At 57.2% G+C, this 9,782-nt stretch overlaps 1 protein-coding gene across 2 annotated transcripts; it reads left to right on the top strand.

The window, feature by feature from the left end:
• Positions 1-12: 12 nt before the first annotated feature.
• On the top strand, positions 13-3,588 carry MSRB1 (methionine sulfoxide reductase B1). Of its 2 annotated transcripts, XR_013760638.1 has the most exons (5): positions 13-148; positions 1,870-2,018; positions 2,291-2,405; positions 2,712-2,868; positions 3,335-3,588. XR_013760638.1 is itself a non-coding variant. In XM_079120398.1 (4 exons), exons 1-4 carry the CDS (start codon positions 94-96, stop codon positions 2,741-2,743), a joined length of 351 nt encoding a protein of 116 aa, XP_078976524.1. In that variant the 5' UTR covers positions 13-93; the 3' UTR covers positions 2,744-3,588. The 2 variants fall into 2 exon arrangements, 1 of the variants encoding a protein (XP_078976524.1); XM_079120398.1 differs by having other exon boundaries at positions 2,712-3,588.
• The last annotated feature ends 6,194 nt before the right edge of the window (positions 3,589-9,782 follow it).

Raw genomic sequence — 9,782 nt, 5'->3', positions numbered from 1 at the left:
CGAATGGTGCTCGGGAAGGGGGCGCGGGCTCGCCCTCTGGGGTCGACTTTCTAGGCTTCCCTGGGCCAAACGTTCGGCGGTCCCAGAGCTGCCATGTCGTTCTGCAGCTTCTTCGGGAACGAGGTTTTCCAGAACCACTTTGAGCCAGGTCCGGCCTGCCGCTCGTGCTGGGAGGGCAGTGGGGTGGGGGCGTGCATAAGAGGGGAGTCGCGTCGCTCCGGGCGGCGGTGGAGTCCGGGAATGGGACGTGTGGGCACCTGGTGAGAAGCGATCGTACGCGGAGGGCGTCGAGGAGGAGGAGGGATCCCGGAGGTCCTGGGAGTAGGGGGACCTGAGGGGAGAGTGGACATGGGAGGGTCGTGCTCCAGGAGGACAGGCCTCGCGCCTGAGCGTGGCGGTCTTCGGGGAAGCGAGGGTCCGGTTGTATTGGGGGTGGTGAGGCCGGTGGGGCTTCCGGGTCAGGGTCCGAGCGGCGTGATGGGACGTCTGTCTAGTCCAAGGGCAGTTCCGGGTGTTTCCCATGCTCTTCCCATCAACCGGGTCCGCGTGGTGAGTGGGCCAGCGCTGAATAAAAACGGCTCATCTGTATGCTTTCCCACCTGCCCATGGCTTCCGGATTGGGTATCCAGGAGTGCCACTTAGCTTTTGGCAGCTGTCAGTAAAATTTGGCCAGTGACCAGATGGGTGCTGTAGTTTTTGGCATAGCTGACCTTCCGCCCTGGCCGTAGGCTGTGAGAGGCTCTGGTAAAGTCCTCATATAGCTGGCTGGGATAATGGACTCCTGATCCTGGACTAATTTGGTAAAAACACGTCCACAGGAAAGACTAGGGCATCCGCCTCCCTGGGGTGGGATCTGTTGAGTGTTAGTCCTCTAGGGGACTGATTTATGACACAGCACTATGGAGCCAGCTGTGATACGGGACTGTCAGGGTAAAGCTGTCCCTTGATGCCCTCTGGCTGTGGGACCCCACTTGTCCTCTGCCAAGCGAAACTCCATAGCATCTTCCAGTTCTTTGCTTCCTGCTTGAGTTCCTGGTAAAGGCTGAATAGTTCACAGACTTCAGGGGAGGCTGTCTCCAGATAGGTGGGGATGACTCAGTACCCAGGGAGGTTCCTGTATTGAGATCTTCAAACAGTCTGCAAGTCAGTTTTGCAACCTTCTTTGTTCCTGACCTCTCCACCCCAACATGATCTTTTGAGGATGGGTTGAAATCTGTCCTCCCAACCCTTGTCTTTTTTTTTTTTTTTTGCGGTGCTGGGGATTGAACCCAGGGACTTGTGCTTGCAAGGCAAGCACTCTACCAACTGAGCTATATCCCCAGCCCTCAACCCTTGTCTTTCTGGGTTCCCTGTCTGCCGTGGAGGTCTGTTTCTGGGACCATACTCTTCCTCCCCGGAGAGCAGGCTAGTGGGTGGGTGTCCAGTTCAGGACTTTGTTGGTAGTAGGATAGCTTCTTGAAGAGGGAGGGGGGCAGGTGTTCATGCTGACCACTCAGGGGCCCCCTCTGTGGGTCCTGCGGGGTGTGGGAGAGGTGAGTGCCGTGTCCCTATCAGTCTGCCTGGGCTTCTTCCTGGCCACACATCTCACTGGGTGCCTATGGTGCCAAGTTTCAACTTCCTCATCCGTAAAATGGAAATGTTAAAAGATTTCAAATCATGGGACCACTGACGTACTGGATGAGACAAGAGTGAAGGATGACTCTCCTGTGTCTCCCCAGAGCCAACCTGTGAATGGAGGGTGCATGGGAGGCTATGGGGGCCCAGCGTAGGAATGGGTATGGTACTGCTCTTGCTTGATCCAAGGATTGGGGAACTCGCCCCAGAGAAGCTGGAGCCAATGTCTGTACCTTCACTTTCCTCACACCCCAGGCATCTATGTGTGTGTCAAGTGTGGCTATGAACTGTTCTCCAGCCGTGCAAAGTATGCACACTCATCCCCGTGGCCGGCATTCACAGAGACCATCCATGCTGACAGCGTGGCCAAGCGTTTGGAGAACAGTCGATCTCAGGCCTTGAAGGTGGGTGACAGGGGCCAGAGTTGAGGGCTTGTTGAGGGAGAGCCAGAGAACAAGTCACGCCTTCTTTCCTTGCTTCCCCCACAACTCCTGGGACTTCCAGGTTATCTGTTCTGTGCTTCTGGGCTCAGCCAGGGGAACTGCCACTCCTCGGGAGAGCCTGGAGTCCTGAGGAACATGGCAGCAGGGCAGTTTTCCCCAGGATGAAGGACTGGCCCTCACCAGGGTTCTTTGATGGAGCAGAAGCTGATGTGGCTACCTTGTGGACTTCCCAGGTGTCCTGTGGCAGATGTGGCAATGGACTGGGCCACGAATTCCTGAACGATGGCCCCAAGCCTGGGCAATCCCGATTCTGAATATTTAGCAGCTCACTGAAGTTCATCCCTAAAGGTAACCTGACCTTCTGCAGCTGGGGAACAGCTGATATGCTGAGGAGGTCTGGGGCAGGGGAGCACGATATTTGTGCTTGCCTACTTTCCATGTCAAAGTATCACGGGCACTAAATCACACTGCTCACAACCCCCAGCAGCCTCTGAATCTCTGAGGTGCACAATTAGCCTGAGCAATGTTTCTGTCCTTTCGTCTTCTTTGTCCCCAGTCACACAGACTCCCAGGGCCCAGCCTCTGGGCCTTCCAGCTCACCTGGTGTCTACAGCACAGTTTCACAGTGGCTTTCTCTCCCCTCCTTTCTTCCAGGCAAAGAAAATGCTGCCTCCAAGGGGCACTAGGCTGGCCGCCACACCTACCCCCGATGTTTGTGCACCGTGGGCACACTCTGGCATCCCACCTGGGCATTGGAACCCTGGGAATTCAGATGGGGAGGTAGAGCAGCAGTGGCTGAGATACCAGGAAGGTACCCAAGGCTTGGATTCTGATCAGGATTGCCTTGGACAATGCATAATTTGCAATAGTCCACAGTCTTCTAGGATGGGCCTTGAGGGTGGGACTGAGCTGCTGACTGTCTTGGCCTCCAGCTCACAGTCTCTGGGCTTATCTTGTCTTTGAATGTCATTGTACCCCCACCTTCTCTTTTTGGCCTGCTGCCCGTTTCCTGGCTGTCTGGATCACCCCTGTGGAGCCCTGGTCCTCACTAAGCTTGTGCCCATCTCCCCCAAGCTGTACTGGGAGGGAAAATGCAAACAAGGGCCACCTGGCCTGCTACTCCAGCCCTGGTCACTGTATGATCCGCTCTGGTTAAAGCCTTCTAAGCCACCTAGGGTGGTGATGATTTGTGACCCCTGGAGAGCAGGTTGATGTGACAGCCTCTTGGACTGTTCATCTCCTGGTGAGGAGTCTGAACCCTGTTTCCCAATCTGCAGGTACAGCTTGCTTCATTCGTTCTTGGGAAAGTGGCTGCTGCTCCATTGCTTCACCAGTGCAGCTGGGGCCCTGGGGTCAGTCCTTCTAGTTCAGAGATGTCCCTTCCCAAATGTGGTCACCATGCCTTACCATATGAGTTCAAAAGCTCTTACCTTCCAGGAGGGTGGGTGATTCTTAAGCACACCCCCCCCATCTTTCTGGAATAATCAGGTAGAAATCAATAAAAAAAAAAAAAGACCCCCCCCCCCCCCCCCCGTCTCTTTTTTTTCCTTTCATGCTGGGGATTAAACCCCGGGCTTTGCTCTTCCACTGAGTTACATCCCCAGCCTGCTGCTCTCAGTAACCATGTCAGGGATGCAAGGACATGGATGTCAGGCCTTTATACAGTTTTTAAAATTTATTCTTCGAATACTTATTGCTTGGTTCTGGCTTGGTGCTGGGGAGGCAGCTGTGAGCAAGATGAATGGGATCCTTCCCTCAGGTCTCATGGCAAACTGGGGGAGACAGACAGTAGTAAGTTAATTGGCAGATGCTGATATGGGCAAGGAAAGCAGAGTAATGGTGCTAGAATGTGTGAAAGGGGCTGAGTAGGGAATGCCTGCCCCTTTAACTCCAGTGGTCAGGGAGGAGGACTGAGGAGGGGTCGTCTCAGCTCAGCAGTGGCAGGTGAGAATCAAAGAGAGACGCTTCCTAAGCAGTGAGCACAGCACATGCAAAGACCCTGAGACCTGCCTCAGGTGAGGTAAAAATGCCCCCATGAGGAGATATGCAGTGCTCCATAAGAACTACTTGATTTTTCCAACTTAGACTTCCAACAGAAGTCTGGGGGCAATGTGCACTCTTCTCTGGGTCAGAAGTTATAGTGGGAACTGCTTAAGTTTCCCAACTGGGAAAGCTTAAGTGCAATGGGAGTCATTGGAACAGTAATGCTCCTTGATCAATCAGTCCCCAGTTTATAGACCCAGAACCCCTCAGTGGAAGGGAAATCTAGGTCCCTGTGAGGAAGGACCCCCCCAAATTTATCCTGTTAATCTTTCTCTCAGCCTTCTCCAAGAGGACCCAAGACATTTGTCTATGAACTTTGGAAAAGGAAATATTCAGACCTATTGAGAACCACTGAACACTGATGCTAATTCTGAACTGATGTTAATTCCAGGAGACCCAAATGTCACTGCCAGTGTACAGGCTGATAAAGTTGGTGATCAGTGGAGTGTTAGCTCTGGTCCGTCTCTGTAGGCTGTCTGTGGTCTCTAGTTCTGGAGTGTGTGATTGGAATAGACATAATCAGCAGATGGCACACCCCCCACAGGGGATGGGGCAGAACCAGCAGGTGCACACAGGTGGAAGAGGGAGAAGCCAGCCCATGCTACTCAGCTGTTCCACCTGCTCAGCCCGGGGACTGGACTCTGCCCCGAGGTCTCCTCCCCATCCCAGGCCCAGGCTGCTTGCCCTAATGTGGAGTCAGTGTCTCATGTGAGGTAGCCAGTCAGGCTCTCTGCACACACATAAGGCTCCCCTCTCTCCTTCACCCCAAGTGAGAAATCGTGGCTCTAAGAAGGCTGTGACCACCTGTTGTGCACAGCCTGAGGGCAGCAGGCATGTTGAAGCAGGGGTGGAGACAGCTGGCTGAGTGGTTGGCAGGAGTGTCGGGACCCCAAGGCCAGCGTGGATCCTGGGCTTTGCTCACTTTCTGCAGCACCGTCAGCTCTGCACTCTGGCCTCATGTCCCTGAGATGACTTGGGCCCAAGAGCAGGCAGGTCTCCTGTAAACTGGGCCAGCAAGACCAGGCTGTGCTCCCAGGCCTGTTTCCTTATGCTCAGACTGGTGGCACACAGGCCTATTAGCTGGGGATAGTGAGACAGGGTGGGAGTGGCCTGTACCCCAGGTGCCCCACACTCATTTGCACACCCATGTTAAGGGGCTTAGGGAGCAGGGAGATTGGACCGGGGAGGTCCAGTGGGGGCCAGCAAGTAGGATCTTTGGAGGAGAAGGGAGACCACAGTAAGCCCTACGACACACCAGGAGCCAGGACACTGTTGGCCACAGGCAGGGTCTGTCTGCAGGGTAGCTGCGGGAGGGAAGATGGCCTTTCTAGCTCTAGCATCTCTCGTGGAATCATGAGTCACCCTCATACTGTCCCCCTCCTCCTGCTGGGTTGCTCCACAGCCTTCAGTGACCACAGTTCCTCCCAAAGAGACAAGAGATTGAGAGTGCAGGGCCTTCCTCCCCCACCTCTGCCTCTTCCTTGCCAGGTAGAGCCTTGGGGAACAGCCTTAGAGCCCAGGGTGGGTGCTCTGCCAGTCACAGCCCCTGCAGAGGGGCCAGCGCCAGGAGGGTGGCTGGCCTGGGAGGAACAGTGGGAGAAAGAAGAGAGCCGATCGGGAGCAGGGCCAGGCCGGCTCAGAGTAGTATCAGTAAGCATTTGCACAGTGAGTGAATTGACAATGCTTAGGACTTTTGGACCCCTCAGGTTTTCCTTTCCTCCCAAGTGGGTAGGGTGTGGCCTGGGGCTGGTAGAAGGAAGCAGAAACCTCCTAACTATGGAGGGGGAGGAGGGTAAGAAGAGGAGTCCGGAAGTATTGGCGAAGGTTATGGGTAAAAGGGTCCAGCTCCAAGGCCCTGAAGGCCACCTCCAGAGACCGGGAGCAGACCCTACCGGCAGGGGGCGCGCTTGCTCCGCGCGGCCCGCGAGCTGGGGCTGGGCGCGCAGGCGCTGAAGCTGGAGCGGGCTGCAGTCCCACCGCCTCCACGAGCCGCTGGGGCGCTGCGGTGCTGGCTCCGGTCATACGCGGGGGTTGCTGCGCCCAGCTTCACCCCTGGACCCGACCGCTGAGCGCCCGAGGCACCCAGTGGTCAGTGCGCAAGTGTCTTGGGCCCTGTCCACGCCCGCCCAACATAGCAGTGCTAAGGACGCAGGCCTAGACCGTGCTGCGTCTGAGGTTGCGGGGGACGCCTGAGGGTGACTCATTTGCTGGACTTCGCGAAGTAACCTATACAGGGCGAGCAGTCCAGGTCCCGGGTGCCCCTTCCGGAGTCAACCCGAGCGGGACAGCGGGCATATAGGGGAGGTACAGCCGGTGGGAAGGGCAGGCGCGGTGGGGGCACTAGGGTGCAGGTTGGAAGCCCCAGGCCCAGCTAAGTGGCTGCCCCTTCACTAGGCAGCTGGGTAAAACCCAGCAGCATGATGCCCTCTCCCCTGGCCTGCTCAGCCTGAGGGCCCTTCCACACTGCTGCATTGGGCCCTGCTGCCACCCTGGCCAGCCCCAGGTGTGGGTCCTGTGGTTGCAGTGGTAGGCCTTTCCTCTGTCCACTTCACACCCACAGCCCTAGCTGGCCTCCCCAACCAGCCATGAGACAGGGGCCACAGCGGTGGAGTGCCCCTCCTGCTGCACTGCCTCCGGCCTGCGCCTGCAGAGTTGCACCTCACCAGCCATACCAGATGTGGACTGCAAGTCCATGAGCTGTCCATGGGGTATGCAAGGACCCAGGACTCCGTGGTACCCTACGCTGGCCCTGGGCACTAGGGCTCTGGTTAATGGAACTTGGGGACCCCAAGAGTGACCAGTGGAGAGCCTGCAGGGGAGGGTACTGAGGGTTACCTACACGTAAGCCCTCACCACCCAGTGTCTGTGTCCTTGTAAAACTGGGGAGATTATCCATGGCTCCTCCCTTGGCTTCAGTCTTACCATGTTTCATCTCCAATCAGGACACTGACAAGTCTTGGTACTTTGAAGAAGAGGGGCAGATGACACTGGAGGAGAGGGGACAGAGCTAGTGGGTGCCTGTGCCCTGTGGCCTCAGCCTGTTGGCCCTGGGCTCCCCCACCTCAGAGTCCAGAGGCATTCTGGTCTCTTGATCCAGGTGCTTTCTGGGGTCCTGGAACTTGGGCCCATGGAGCCCCTGGTGTGTCTGGGAGAGAGTGAGGGAGGGTAGGGCCACTGGGTCAGGAGAGGACAGTGAAGCACATTCTCTGAGAAGGGGGTGAGGGTCAAGCTTGAAGGTCCTAGGGCTTGGAGGGGCCAGGCAGGGGTAGGGGCTGAGGGTAGTTTGAAATACTTGCCCCAAGATGCTCTGCCCTGGGCTCAGGGTCAGTGTCTTCCTAAGCACAGAGCTGAACAAGACTGGCCTAATGCCTGTCTGGTTGACTGTCGGGGTGGAGGGGCTTCCCCAGGAGTCTGAGGATGGAGAGGGCACTCCCGAAGGGTCCTGTCCATGGGCCAGTCTGGACCTGACCTTCAGAATGGGCTCCCTGGCCCTGACATTGGTGTTTGGTGCAAGCCATGCCTAGGCTTTCCACACTGGGGAAGGTGACTAGGGCTTGGCGTAGGGCTCTCCTCCTGTGCCCACCTGTGCAGGCACAGACACACACAGGCACACCTGCTGCCAGGTCCTCTGGAGAGCATGGGCTCCTGAACCTGCATCTAGGCCTCTTGCTCCTTGTGGATATGTTCACAGTCAACTTTCAGTCCATAGGGATCATCACCAGTGCACAGCTGGACAGACCTGGCTGTAGAGCCCCAGTGGCCTGATGTGGGACCTCTTGCATGATGCCCAGACCTCCCCATAGTGCTGAGGGGCATCCACATCCAGAGGTCTGGCTTGGGGCTCTGAAACTGGAGGAGGTGGGAACTGGGGGGCAGGGAGAACCCTGTCTCTGCGGGACCCTCCTTTCATTCCCCTGGTGAATGAAGGCTGTTGCCAGCCTTCCCTCTTTAAGGTGGGAATGCTAGCGGGTAAGAAGGATGGCTACATTGTTATAAATTGAGCTGGGCCAGGCTAGTGGGTACCCATGCATTCTGGGCACCTGGTTCCCTGCCCTGGGGAAGCAGGGACCAGTAGCAAATGACCCTTGATCTGTGCTGCTTCCTCCAGGAAGACCCAGGGAAATCAGTGAGGATGGCAGGAAGCAGGCTGGGATCTGGCTCCCTCTGGCAAAGCCTAGAGCTGTGGGTGGGCTTCCTGCAGGCGTGGCTACTGGCATGACTACTGAGATGGGGACCCCTCCCTTCCCTCTACTCCTGCCCAGGGAAGTCTTTTCATTTCTCCCTCTGGCACTGGGAATCTGGTCTGCTGTGGCAAACCCTGGCCAGCCCCATGACCCTTCTCTGTCATGGTGTCCCTGGGTTCTGGCCAGTGAGGCCAGGTCCCTAAGAAAGGTATGGAGTGCTCGTCCCCAGGGTGGGAGCAGCTTCCAGGACTCTGGCCACCGTCACGTGTCCTCCGCCTCCTTATCACTAGGAGTGGGGCTCTCAGGGGTGGTGGTGGTTCCACCTTTGTGACCAGAGGTGGTCAGAGGGCTGGATCACCTGCTGAAAGGGGCAAAGAAGGCTCCTAAAGCCCCTGCTGTTAGCTTTGTGCTGGCGCCTATGTCGGCTTCTGTCCCTCCTTGCCTGCTCAGGCCACCAGGGTGAACTGAGAACACTGGGCTTTGGGATGGGTGGGAGAAGGAAAGGCCTCTCTTAGGGGCCCTTCCCAGAAGGGAACCACATCCTCTAGTGCTCAGGCACTCCACCTCCAAAGTGGAAAAAAGCCACACAAATCAAGGACAGCTGGGCCCACCCTCTCTCCGGCCACAGCCTCCTTCCCTCCATTCCCTTTGCAGGCTCTGGTTCCGCAGGCTGTGGGAGTGGGTCTGGGGGGTGAAGGGTGTGGTTCTAAGGGAGGGAGTTCCCAGGGCTCCTACATGGTGCCCCCCAAGTGTCCCCACAGAGGGAGGGAATGCGCAGTGTTATTAATCCCATGCTGGAGTGCGGCAGATGCTTACATGCCTGCCCTGCTGGTGTGGGGCTCCAGGCTGGGGTGTCCACCCTGGGGAGGCACAGACTGGGAAAGAGAAGAGAGGGTGTGGGGGAGAGACACAACCAGATTCCGAAAGACAGCCTTACACACTCAGTGGGCTCCTCAACAAATGCTCATGGTCCTCGCCCGGGCTAGGTGCGGAGCCAACAAAGAAGTCACGACTGAGCCCATGCCTGCCCTTGTTGAGCTCATGGGTAGCTGGAGACACATGAGGAGCAGAATCACCCACAAAGAAATGATTAGTCTGAAGGTGGTAAGGCGGCTGGCGGCTGGCCTCCAGGGTCTGCTAGGCCAGCAGGGCCTCCCTCCCAGCATGACTGTGCTCCCCAGGACTCCCTCCTCAAATGTCCCCTGACTTTCCATTTGGCTCTGGCCAATGTCATTTCCCCCAGGGAAACTGTTTGCTGGCCACAGCCTGAGTGGCTTGGCCCCCTCCCTCCCTTCCAAGTCCTCCCTCCCAGCCACCATGCCAGGACTGACTACCTGCATGCTGTCTGTCCCAGTGTCAGAAGGCCAGGGTAAGGAGGGCGGACAGATCTACCATGTGCCTGGCCATTCTACCTTGACAGGGGGTCCATGAGCTTGGGCCGTGTGGAACTCTTAAAGATGCCGGGCCCCCAGGGAGATCAGCTGGGCAGAAGGAACTT

Source organism: Sciurus vulgaris (genome assembly GCF_902686455.1).
Source record: "Sciurus vulgaris genome assembly, chromosome: 18".
Classification (NCBI taxonomy): domain Eukaryota; kingdom Metazoa; phylum Chordata; class Mammalia; order Rodentia; family Sciuridae; genus Sciurus; species Sciurus vulgaris.
The sequence above is the reverse complement of the archived record's forward strand: the minus strand, read 5'-3'. Positions and strand labels throughout refer to the sequence as shown.